The sequence below is a fragment of the Pelmatolapia mariae genome, linkage group LG16_19, assembly GCF_036321145.2.
Source record: "Pelmatolapia mariae isolate MD_Pm_ZW linkage group LG16_19, Pm_UMD_F_2, whole genome shotgun sequence".
NCBI lineage: Eukaryota > Metazoa > Chordata > Actinopteri > Cichliformes > Cichlidae > Pelmatolapia > Pelmatolapia mariae.
In genome coordinates this window covers 62,039,087-62,052,339 of record NC_086241.1, presented here as the reverse complement: position 1 = coordinate 62,052,339, position 13,253 = coordinate 62,039,087, and the positions used below count along the sequence as shown (strand labels likewise).

The following is a 13,253-nucleotide window of genomic DNA, read 5'->3' as shown; positions in this document are numbered from 1 at the left end:
ACTACATTACTGATCCAAACATGTGGTGCAGTGTGCACAGCAACCCGTTAGAGGGCAGCATGTTTCATATAACAGCCCTCATTGAGAATGATATGCCTAAAAGTGCAATCCTTTCTACTTTACTTAAATCAATCATCAATCATTCACTAAAGCTAGAGCGCTGTTTCGATGATGTTGCAAAAACAGTTTCTGTGACATTCAGTATTGAAAGTGAGGATCATGGCACCTGATCAACTCGGTGATAGATGTGAAGATTAAGGTATCAAACTCAAATCAAATTCCTTATAAGTCAAAAGAAGTAAGAATTATATTATACCCCCATTATACAAACGCCTAATCTGGATTATTTTATTTTCTTCTTTGGTATTTCTCAAAATATTATTTATAATATTCTTTGTATTTTCATAAAATTTCCACATTTATATGTAATTAATTAATTAGTAGTATTGTTTTATTTTGTCACGTTATTGTCCACTGCACTGTTACAGGAAACTAAGAGCAGCTTTTGCTTTGAAACCGCCCTCCTTTATGGATTGGGCCTCCGGTTCCCCACGCCTTATGGGCCGTGGAGCAGATCATATAAAGAGGTTACATCCAGCTGTAGCAGCGGACACCCAGAGGGCACCCGGAGGAGGACCGCAGGAAACAGAGATGGCTTCATTAATGTGGGGACTGGTATGCGTTATCGGCGTCCTCCTGGTACCGGGATCTTTAGGCACTTTCTCACAGCCCCGGTCGGACTTTACGCCCCCAATTCCACGAGTGTCCCCGCAGGTCCCCCCGAAGTTCTATGGGCGCCTCGACGATAACAGATCTACTGACCAAACTTCCGACGAAGCACTAAATGACGAAAAATTTCAGCAGCTCCAGGCGGATGATTTCACCGTCCGAGGAGTCCAGGAGCGGCGGAAGGCGCGAGCAGGTACCAACTACCTGACGGGAGGGACGTGATATCCATCCACCTGCTGTGGACGCAGTGTGCAATAGTCCTTTGCTCTCACTTTCTATATATTTCTTTATAATAGAAATTCACAATAACAGTATCAAATTTATTAATTTTGTTGTAACTGATTACTTTTTGAAAATGAATAGTTTCTTTATTCTAGTTTTTATGGAAGTCACTTTGAAACTAAAGTTAATTTAGATAGTGCTTAAAATATATGTCCAAAAAACTTTCTTTTTTTAAGCAAACAATCTCTTTGTTACTACTAACAATCTGTTGTTTGGTCTAACTGTCTACGCAAACTAACACTTTGTTTGCTGATTTATTATATTTTGATAATAATAAATAATTTTACGTTCAAGTAACAACTTTTTTTGGTTTGTCTTTTATGTTTAACATTTTTTAGTATAGCTTACCAGTTCATCCTATAACAGTCTTTTGTTCTATTAAATGGTAATCTACTGTTTAACTCTCATTTGAAACTGTCTAGCTGTACCGCCATACTTTTTGTCTCACAACTTAACTTCATTCATAGTTTCAGCTCCCTGCACTTTTTGTCCAGCATGTATTTTACAGAATAAGGTAATCAAAAAATATTTTTTGCGTCACTGGTGTTGCTTTGTTTTTGGGGTTTTTTTGCACTAAATTAAAGCAGCCAGAGCTCTAATTCTTTTCCCTATTACCTTTTCTCCATCGCTTGGCAAAGATGCTGGCACGTATTCCACGTCTAAGCCACTACAAAAAAGCCCAAAGCTGCTTTCACCGCTGCAAGACAAAGCTGCACCACTTGGATCCTGGAAGCCTGCTGGAGACTCCAGAGGATCATCGTCATCCATCAGAACTAATGCAGGTGCTAAACTGAAACATTAATAATTCTGGTTTTCCTTTAACTTCTAATATATAAGTTTTGATTTGTGACTGAAAATAAAATTTAACTCACTTCTTTTTTTTGCAGTAACTTTTGCAATGCTTGTCCTAAGATAAACTAATTTTCATTAAAAACAATAAAAACATGCAATTTTTTTTCTTAAAGCAACAAGAACCAACTGCAGAAATCGACCAATAGATCTGGTTTTCATCATTGACAGCTCGCGCAGTGTACGCCCTGCTGAGTTTGAAAAAGCCAAGGAGTTCCTGGTGGACATGGTGGACAGTTTGGCCATTGGCTCTGATGCCACTCGAGTAGGCCTCGTCAATTATGCCAGCACCGTGCAAATCGAGTTTCTGCTGAACACATATTCTGACAAGTCTCATGTGAAGCAGGCACTGGCCCGTGTTGAGCCCCTGGCTTCAGGCACCATGACAGGGATGGCCATTAAGACGGCCATGGACAAAGCTTTCACCATGGAGGCAGGAGCCCGAGCTGGCTCCGCAAGCATCGCCAAGGTGGCCATCATAGTGACAGATGGGAGGCCCCAGGACAAGGTGGAGGAAGTGTCAGCATCAGCACGAGCAGCAGGAATCGAGATCTACGCTGTGGGAGTAGACAGAGCTGATGTGGCGTCTCTCCGACTCATGGCCAGCCAACCTTATGATGACCATGTCTTCTATGTGGAGACATATGGTGTCATAGAGAAGCTCACTTCAAAATTTAGGGAAACTTTGTGTGGTAAGGATGAAGATGATGATGATGATGGGAGTGAGGATAAACGTGTAGATCCTGGAAGTGATGATTACAGCCTAGATAGCAAGAAGGACGGTAACAGAATAAATGAGCATGATGATAAAGGAAACAACGGTACGTCAGAGCCATCCTCTTTTTATTCAGCTGTGATTGTATGGGCAGCACCATAGAGGGAATCTCCATTCTAAAGTTACAGTCCTCTTCTTTAGAACCAGGACAAGGCAACTAGTGATTTACCTCCAAAAAGGGGATCATTAACTATAGCCATTCGGATGGAGAGAAAGTAAGAATGGTGTTGATGTTGCCGGAATTAAACATGCACAAGTTATACTAACCAACTTAAAAGAGAAGACCAACCTCCTGTCACTGGTTGATCTGCTGACTTGGTTGAAACTCGAAGTACTTTCATACCTTAAAATGGTTGAAACCTGATATGATGCTGTCTTTATTTTCACAGAGAGCGTGCTCCGCTTCACGTGCCGCATTGCAGTTTGCGCCTCATGACATGTGCCTTGCTTAGTTACCTGCAGGCCTGCTCAGGTGCTCTCCAATTATGGCCTTCGCAGCCTCTCACATGAAATTAATAGCCACGTATCATAAAAAGTAAAATAATTATTTTATTTGAGTAAAATCATTTTAAGTGGAAATTTTTTTAAGTGGATTTTTCAGTTAAAACAACAGTTGATATAAAAATGCCAGGCTTAGTTTCTCCTTCCAAATTGTGGTTCCACACAAACTAACAAAGTCTGTTTCTTATGCTAGCCATGCACCATTATACATTATGTCAAACTTTGCATGTTAAAAGCATGTTAAAAGTCTTGCAAAGTACAACGTTTGGTCCTAAAGAATAACTTGAACATGAATGTTGAATTCAACAGATCTCTGTGTTTCACTGCAACTTATCCGTTCATGGCAGTGACGTAACCTCCAATAGGATTTGTGTTTGGACTTTATCTGTTTGACTTGTACTGCATGGAATTGTCTTTTTTTTAAGTTCTGGAAACCTAAATTTAGAAACACCTCTTTCTTCACAAATAACTCTTTACTATAACTTTACTGTAGCTGAAGCACAGAGATGAATCTAATTTGCATGATGCAGATTGCTAGAAGCATACTTGCAGCATACTAACATAGACACACAACACAAAATAATTGATTTCAATGAATCACTAGACCTAAGCCAATCAGACACTGGAGTGTTTCTTTTCAGGTTTGGAGCCATGTGCTCAGGGACACAACTGCCAGCATATTTGTGTCAACAGTGGCGACTCTTACAACTGTAAGTGTCGCCCGGGCTACATCCTTAACCTGGACAAGAAAACATGCTCACGTAAGAGTCTTTATGTTTTTCTTCACATTTATATCCATTGTTTAACCTTAACATCTTAACATCCAGGACACACATGCATTGGTGTCCTGGATGTTTGATCTGTTTTCTTATAATCCACTGGGGAAAGATTTAAAAAAAGGGCATTTTTGGTAAACTTTCAAGGGCATTATAACCATGTGGTATGGGTAACTAACTGGTCAAACCACGTTATAGTATATGAAAGATCTAATTTTTTACCTATATTCTTTCCCATTTTTGTGTATTTACCAGGCTCATTGTCTAGCTGTAGTTTATTTGTATAACCTTTAAATATAGTCACAATAAGCTATAAAGCGCTATATAAATACAGGCCATTTACAATAAATCCAACTGCCTCAAATATGATGATATTTGAAGAACATACCAAACAAAAGTCATCTGCAGTGACAATGTGAATTATACCTTATATACTTTAAGCATTTTATCTGCCTCACTTTCATATTCTTCCTGTGCATGAACAGAGGCATTGGGCGTATATGTAAACTCATATTTACTAAACTTGAGAGGGGAACATCCATGGCTATTGTGCTTAGTACAGTGTACTCATCTGCTGGCTCATACTTGGATCATCCACTGATCCCAAGACTCTCTTTGATCCAGGCCCATCTGGGTGCTCACATTACAAGAAATTTGGAAAAAGTTCCTATAAAATAAGATGATTCTAAGGGGGGTAGGTGGAAACTTTATTTCAGATTTGATTTATTTTGTTTTGAATGATATTAAAACTGAAAATTGCAGAGAAGGAAGTGCAGGAAGCATTTGTGTTGTGCTAACAGTCATTAAGAATGGATCATTTTAAGGAACTGTTAATTTTATCCAAGCCAAGAGGTCGGTTTTAGAGCCCTGTTACTGACAAAGTAGATGGATTTATATGATTTATTGCATTAATTTTGCATGATTGTGGAAAATTGCAAATACTTTTCGAAAACATCTTGAGCTGTTCATCTGTTTTGTAAATGGATGGTTCATTAAAGCTGATCCTTCCCAGGTATACTTCCCAGGTTAAAGCCCACCCATCTACACTAAGGCGGATAAGTAGCAAGCAAAATGGATAGATATATGAGCTAATTTTTTTTAACCATATGAAATTTGGACTTTGGCTGTATGCGTCTACCACAGTAGTAGACACAACTAAAACTTATATTTTTAAACTGTAATCTGGATAAGAAAGGAAAACTTATTTCAAAATTTCACATGTTGTGAAACTCCTTTTGAACATTAGCTGGTTTGGGCACTTTGTTCTGAAGACACACTCTGCATACCAACTCTTGTTACTAATGTTTTGGGTTGCTCTAAATAGATTAGGACAAACACTATTCAGCACAAATTAAATAAGCAGGGCATGGTGAAAGCCTGCATTAATGAGCGGGACAAACTCTAATGGGTGCAGAAAAGCCTTCTTAACTGTTATTTGTAAACTGAAAACTCTTTCACTCAAACGTGAATGCGTGTTTCTTTCCAGGTTCAGATCCATGTGCCCGGGGAAATGACTGCCAACACATTTGTATCAACAGTGATGACTCGTACACCTGCAAGTGTCGAGTTGGATATGTACTGAATGCGGACCAGAAAACCTGCTCGCGTAAGTATATGATTTTTTTATCAATTGATTTGCTTTTGAGAAGTCATATTTGTTACAGCAGCTTTCTGTTAATTTTGCTGAGTTTGATTTTTGGGTTTCGGACATTAAAAAAATCACCTTAACCTTTCAGCACATTGTATTTAACATGGTCTGGAAGTAAGTAAAATCTATCCCGACCTTCAGACTTTGGCCAGTCAGGTGAATATTAGAAACCAGTACTAAGAAGAAGCACACATAAGAACTGATGTTTCCTCTCATTTGATTGAGATCTGTGGTCAAATCACAGAGTTGTTTAGGTTTAAGGGAGACTTCAAGCTAAGGCATCGAGCACATGACTGTGCCTGTAATAAGTTCAGGAACTGCTGCTGTTAGAGACATTCGTTTCACAAATAGAGATTCTTACCTTGGTATGTATCAAGATGGGTTAATGTTGAATGCAGACCAGAAAACATGCAGATGTAAGCCAGGTGCATAATTTACAGGGGGGTTAGGGGGGTTATGACCCCCCCAATAATCAGACCCAACCAATATAATCACCCCCCCCCCCCCCCCCCCCCCAATAAAAATAAGAATTATCTTGCATAAATATGCTGTTGATTTTCTTTACTAATTTCAGGTATTGGCAGAAAAAGAGTTGCATGTTTAATCATCTGGGAATTTACCCAGATTTATTTATTTATTTAGACATAGATCTAAATAACTTAACATTTATTTATAAAATACTGACCCATAATAACGTTCAGGGGCTAAAGATACAAGCAACTGAACAAGTGACTCTTTTCAGATTTGTGATATGTGACCAGAATCATGAGTGCAAACACATTTGTGCCAGTGATGATGATCCATACCTCTGCACATGTCATGAGGAATATATGTTAAATTCAGATCAAAAAACATGTTTACGTAAGAAAACATTTTAGTTAATGGGCCTTTGTGATCAGCCTTGGTGTCTCCGGTTTTATAGAAACCCACAGACACCAAACAAAAGCAAGTTACTATTATCATATATACACAATGACGTTTAACTGCTGATCATGTCCATGTTCAATAATAATATTTGGCAACTTTGTGGATTTTTTTTCACTTTGTATTCATTTTTTTCCCTTGTTTTCCCTTGCTGGTGCTGCTTTGTTAGGTTTACAGACTATCATTGCCTGGGTCAACATGCACCTTTAGATATATATGCTGTATGCTTTAAAACAAAACATCTTGTGTATACATTTAAAAGGACATAAAATGTGAGAAATTTTAGTTTTTCATGCTCCCAGAATAAGGATGAGGTTGTTTGTTGTTATTATTTTTAATGGCAGCAAGTTTGGTAGACAGGAACTGACAGACCAAAGGGTAAAATATTTTTAACTCACTTTGGCAAGGACTGCCTAAAGCTAATATTCTCATGTATTGTTTACTGAGCTATAATAATTATAAAACTATTCTGTTTTGGTCTTTTAACATTAACTCTAAAAGGCACAATTGCCAGTCACCAAAAGGCCAGAGCTGAGCTCTGATTATATAAAACATCACATCACGTGTGGTCTCTTTTCAGGTTCTGATCCATGTGCCCACGGTCATGATTGCCAGCACACTTGTGTTAACAGTGATGACTCATACATCTGCAAATGTCGAGTGGGATATGTATTGAATCCAGATAAGAAAACATGCTCACGTGAGAACCTGGATCCTTACAATTCAGATGTGTCTTGGTTTTGCTTCAGAGTCTGCTTTGTTGAACTCTGTGACTGAACCAGGTAGATGTGAAAGTTTTTTTCTTCCAGGTTCAGATACATGTCCCCAGGGACATGACTGCCAGCACATTTGTTTCAGCACTGGTGATTCATACATGTGCAAATGTAAAATGGGATACATATTGAATCCAGACCAAAAAACATGCTCACGTAAGAAACTTAAATCTCAATATGTTTGTTTTTCATAAACTAAAGGAGAGTTTTTAACAATAGAAGTGGATTGGATCGTGTCATCAGTATAAGCCAGTCAGATGTGGAGCTGTTTCTTTACAGGGTTGGACTTATGTGCAAAAGGACATGATTGCCAGCACATTTGTGTCCACAGTGACGATTCGTATCTCTGTGAATGTCACGTGGGATACGTTTTGAATGCAGACCAGAAAACATGCTCACGTAAGACTTTTCAGTATGTCTTTTTGGTATCTGTGGTGTGATCCAGCATTTCAAAGCATGCCCACAAAACTCCTGTGCTTAACCAGAGTGCAGTTTTTCATCTTTAGAGTAGCACAACTCGTCATCTCCTGTAAACATGGTCTATTGTTCTGATCTGAAATTACTTCTATTCTTTCAGTGAAAGATTTAAGAGATTTGAGTCACACAGGTCTCTGCACTTCCCTGACTGAACACCATCAGTTAGAAGTGAAAAAATGTGTATTCCTGATCAGTTGCAAGTGATTGTCAGTCACTGTGAAACTGATTGCTACATGCCACTCGCTAGAGATAACTGCATCGTGTGAGGAGTTGGTGAGGGGTTTCTGAAGGTTGCTGGTAGTCTCTAGTATTAAATAGGCTGCAAAGAGTTATATGGTGCTGTACCGAAAACCTCTTAGTGATTGCTCTAGTTGCTTACAAGTTGCCGTGACCACCAGTAGACTTGAGGTGACTGCTGTTGTGATTTGATGCTGTATAAATAAAATTGAATTGAATTGACTTGTCTGCAAATAATCTTAAACTGCTCACCAAGAGATAGAGCTGTGTGATTTGATGCAAACTTGAAATAAAGACTGTTTTCCTTCAAAGTAAAATTTTAACATTTTCTAATTTCACTGCAATTTGGAGAGTAAACAGGGAGTGTTTGTAGACAGGTCAAAATCTTTCATGCACTGTGGGCAACCATGGCAGTTGGCTAGCAAATCACAAAGAGGTTTTTGGTGCAGCACAATCTTTTTTTCTTATTTCATCTGGCAACAGTCAGGAAATATTCGCCAATTGGTCGGTTAACACACATTTTTCCATAGTAACTGGTGGTTGGCAGTGGGCTACTGACTGGTATCTAGGCCTTTGTGATTGAGGCCTAACCAAGTATTCTGTATACAGACAACTGATTATTTGTTTTATCATGAGGTGCTGAGGGGGTGAGTGTTTCTTTTCAGGTTCCACTTCAGATGCGTGTGCCCAGGGACATGACTGCCAGCACATATGTGTTAATAGTGGGAATTCATATATCTGCAAATGTCCAGTGGGATATGTGCTGAACATGGATCAGAAAACTTGCTCACGTAAGAAAGATTTTTTTTTTAATTTCTTAGAATATTTTGTTATGCCATAAAGATTCAAGAAATTGTGGAGAAAATGTTTTATAGTCTAAGGAGCAGGGAAAGAAAGGTACAAAACAAAAGTATTATACATGATATATAATGCTAGAAAAATGATTCAAGGGGACCTAATGTTAATGTGTCATCAAAAAGTTCTGTGACACCTCTCATAAAAAGCTCATAAAAATGTACATTTGTACAGTTTCTGCTTTAAGGTAATCTTCTTATGCACCTCAGGTCTGCCTCCAGCCCATCTGTGACATATGTTAGGTGTCAAGCCAACCAAGAGGCTGTAAGGGCCTTCACTAGTATCACCTCTTGGTTAGATGGTGCCTGTAAAACACACCTAGAAGCAGCATGAGATGCTTTAACTCGAATAACATTTTAAGGAAATGGACAAATTTGCAGAGAACTAATTTGGCAGAATTGTTTGGTGAGCAAGAATTGGCTCCTTCTTCTTAATCCAGTGTGCATGGGTACATGCTGGCACAATGGCAGGCATTGTGAATGTCCCTGTGAATGCCAGAAAAATAACAAAAGTCCTTATGGTTGTACTATTAACCTGAAGCCTGTAGGTTTTGATACTGCAGACTCTCCGCTGTTGTTAATAAGAGCTAGGTTTTAGAGGTGCCAGCTCTTATCAACAGTAATGATTCCCAAAATGAAAGTCTGGTCAGTTTAACAAAGAATTGGATGTTTGCTCTCTGTGCATACTTGAGGTTCGTTTTGAAAGTGCAAATTCAATCTGGCATGTCGTCAGAACGGGAGTGACCGAAACTTAACAGTGGCATTGGACAAGAGGTGCATAAGAAGATAATCTTCAGGGGAGGTCAGCCAAATTTAAATGGATTTCTCTCCAACTGAGTGGAAGTGGATAACTTTTTAAGCCATGCCTCGTATTATGAGAATGAGAGCAAAGCTGCAGTTGACAGAATAACCAAGTCAATTAATGTTCTTGCAGGTTCAGATGCTTGCGCTCAGGGACATGACTGCCAGCATATTTGTATCAACAACGGTGTTTCTTACACATGCAAGTGTCGAGAAGGATATGTGTTGAATACAGACCAGAGAACATGTTCCCGTAAGAATTTTACATTTTTGTCAACATAAATCTTCAAGCCTAGGTTTTCTGTAATGTGCAACTGATATGGTGGATATGCAATATTGTTTTACTAAGAGATGTGGCACATGGTTTTGGTAAGCCCTCAAAGGTGAGATGCCAGTATTATATTTGTATTTACAGTCATGTTCTCTAACAGTGTCTATAGGCTTCACTATTTTCCTAAATGGGATTTGTATGTAAAAATCTGGATGAACTCAAACATTTATACCTAGGCATAGGCATTATGTGATCCCTGGTGTCTGAGTGATTGGAAATCCCACAGGTTCTACCACATCTATCTGAGCACCCACTTTACCTGAGGGTAGGGAGGACATTGCTATTTAACATAAGCATTGCCATGAGTGATATTTGTTATTTTCCTTATGGATAATTTACCTGATGCAGTGGCAACATAGACATGCTTCCATCATCCATCTCACCAACAGTTAATTCTGGTCATTGATGCTGTTCATGTTTGTTGGTCATAGCGGTAGCCTATTGGTGTTTGATAGACACCTCTGGCAAATTGGAGTCATAGAACTGAACATGTTGACTGTATTTGTGCTGTTGGTGCCTTTTGGAGCATTTTAATTGAATTACCCTACAAAGGATATAACTTGCTTTGTGATGCAGACCAAACGAATAAAGAAAAATCTGAAATGTACAGACCTGTACAGTTTATGGATGCAGACTACTAACCAAGCAGTCAAAACCCATGAGTAACAGCACATGTCATGCCATCCTTTATATACAGTCTATAATACGGATAAAATAGATTCCATTGTATCTGCATGGGAACATGGTCAAGCCTATAATACTGAATCTTCCCATTTAAGTTAAATTTTTTTTGCAATGATATCTATGTATTAATGTTTTGTGTTTTTCATTTTGCATCCTTCACTTTGTGGTCTACAGCTGACCGTTAACGAAGATCAGTGGCAAGCATTACATGTACTGGTCCAGCAAAGATTATGACATGAGATGCTGGAACTGGAGTGGAAATTTTGTGATGGAGAACTTTGGCCCAACTAAAGAAAAATCTTTGACTGGAGTTATTACCTGTTATTACTGTTTCTTGTTTCTTTTCTTTTTTTTATTGCTATTTGTAGTATATGTATGTTGTACATGTGAATAGTATTTCTTTAAGCATTGATTATATGTCAAGAAATCCATGTTTATGATCTGGTCTCCCTCACAAAGGACAAATCATGTTGGTTCTTCTGATGCATATCATCTTATCAATAACCACTAACTCTTTTGATTAAAAATAACATCTACGATTCATAAGATTTATTAATCTTTAAAACCATTTACTTATTGAGCACTGATTCTTTGAAAGGTTTAAAACATGTTGGTTGCTGCTGTTGATCCTTAAACAAGTGGAGAGCTGAGAAGACATGAAAAAACACCTGTGATATCATTTGACTGTCTCAATAATTTTATTTTATTCTTTCAGAGGAAATGAGGAGTGAAATAACCGAGGATGCCTGCATGTGTGAAGCTCAGATTGTGTTCCAGAAAAAAGTACAGTCAACCATTCAGGAGCTTAGCAGAAAGCATATCCTTTTTCTTAAAAATGTGATAACTGCATGAAAGAAATATCTGTTTTTACTTTGTGTCTCAGCCCGAGCCAAACTATCTTAGCAACTGAAAAAACTGAGCAGGGGCATTAAATATCTTGATATATTTTTTATAGAAATACTTCATTTTAAACCAAAATTTCATTGTTTCAGTAACACAAATGAATACATTTTAAAAAAGCATTTATATATTTCACACACCTGTCCCATATCCTTGTTCCACTAACTGGTGATTGTTACCATATCTTGATGTTCTTCTAGAAATGATAAAATAACAGTACCATCAGTTCTACTCAAAGGTTCTACTCAAAGACACAAGGATCTCCCAGTGTTTCAAACCTAAACAAAGTAGGGAGGCTAATGTTGCTCCCATGAAACTGAGTATTCAAATCTCGAATAAGATTTGTTGTTAATTCATAAAAACAGAACAAACTTTGTCTTCTCATGTAAACGGATTATGTTTCCATGCAAAAGAGCCCACTCAGTCACTTCAAGGTTAAGTCAAAACTTGCTTTTTCTTTGACTCTGTGTTTCACTCGATGAACTCTCAGACAAAGTGAATCAGATTGAAAGCCACCAGCAATATTAAGAGCAGCAATACCATCAGAGGACAAGTGCAGGGCATGCATTACATCCAGCTTCACGACCCATGAGAGTCAACCTGTAAACATCTGTAAACTGGAATCTTAACATTTCAGTGAAAGTGTGCGTGGTTTTGATTTTTGTCATATTAAATATGATTTTTTTTTAATTTGCTGCCCAATCTGTTTTTACTTCTTGCTGTAAAGTCAGGTAAAACTGGTGTACATGTTTACATATACCTGGGTTCCTATTCAAATATGGATGACAACTTATTTATCAACATGTAGTCAACTAAACATCTCTGCTTCTATAATTGTTGTTTATTGAGTAGACAGCCTATTACTTTCCTATTGTGCATACGCTACTTTGAGAGCTTTTCTATGTCAGTGCAGTGTAGCTCTTGGCAGAACACTAAGCCTCCATAGCAGAAAGATATAAGCTAATCTCTTATGTAACAAGAGTTTTTAGTTGTCCGTCAGATTGCAGCATTTTAAAAAAGACCAAAAATGACGCCTGATTCAACAGGCTCATGGCATGTTACATCACAACGATTTATTATAATCCCTCTCTTTGATACCTGGATTGTTTGATAACCTTTTTATTATGATTATAATTATTGTTTTGCTTTCACAAATGTGATTAGTAATTACTATTTTGTTTGAAGGAGATGGAAAGTAGTTCAAAGAATTTAAGTATTACCAACTCTTCCAGTACTTTGCACACTTGGCCATGAAAGTCTGTTTTCGAGAAAGGTTTTAAAAACCTGACATACTCTACATACATGTGCTGTTTAAATAGACGACCATATGCATGACATAATGTATATTCGTACTTAACTGTCTGTATATTGATTTTGTAAAGGGTATTTAGCGGCACATGAAAAATAAATTTTCTGAAACAAAGGATTTAAAATTTCTTATATTGTGTTATTTACAAATTTATCATTCACTTTAACATTTTAACTGTCTGATAAAGATTATTATCAGACAGTCTATGATCAAGAAATGTTATATTTTTGTCTTTTAATATGTAATAACTTAAATATTTAAATGTATTTGAATAATCTTTTGGGCACATGAGAAAATACATTACAAAACATGACTGGAAGCTCTGTTCAATGCCTTTCGCCACAGCTACTGAAAAAAACTACAACTACCAGGGAGCACCGAGTCTCCCAGTTTCCGATTTACC

General features: G+C 37.7%; 1 protein-coding gene across 3 annotated transcripts; it reads left to right on the top strand.

Moving 5' to 3' along the window:
- The first annotated feature begins 601 nt into the window (after positions 1-601).
- Positions 602-12,928, top strand: LOC134646233 (matrilin-3-like). 3 transcript variants are annotated; one of them, XM_063500038.1, is made up of 12 exons: positions 602-922; positions 1,650-1,793; positions 1,977-2,552; positions 3,778-3,897; positions 5,399-5,518; positions 7,065-7,184; positions 7,294-7,413; positions 7,537-7,656; positions 8,637-8,762; positions 9,760-9,879; positions 11,357-11,458; positions 12,017-12,928. In XM_063500038.1, exons 1-12 carry the CDS (start codon positions 652-654, stop codon positions 12,067-12,069), a joined length of 1,992 nt encoding a protein of 663 aa, XP_063356108.1. In that variant the 5' UTR covers positions 602-651; the 3' UTR covers positions 12,070-12,928. The 3 variants fall into 3 exon arrangements, with proteins under 3 accessions (XP_063356108.1, XP_063356107.1, XP_063356109.1); XM_063500037.1 differs by having other exon boundaries at positions 1,977-2,681; XM_063500039.1 differs by lacking the exons at positions 7,065-7,184; positions 7,294-7,413; positions 7,537-7,656 and having other exon boundaries at positions 1,977-2,681.
- Positions 12,929-13,253: the final 325 nt, after the last annotated feature.

Coding starts and splice junctions, on each gene's coding strand:
- LOC134646233 (XM_063500037.1), top strand. CDS start 652: ATGGCTTCATTAATGTGGGGACTGGTATGCGTTATCGGCGTCCTCCTG. Junction 923..1,649: donor GCGGCGGAAGGCGCGAGCAG/GTACCAACTACC, acceptor CGCTTGGCAAAG/ATGCTGGCACGTATTCCACG. Junction 11,459..12,016: donor TCAGGAGCTTAGCAGAAAGC/ATATCCTTTTTC, acceptor TCTGTGTTTCAC/TCGATGAACTCTCAGACAAA.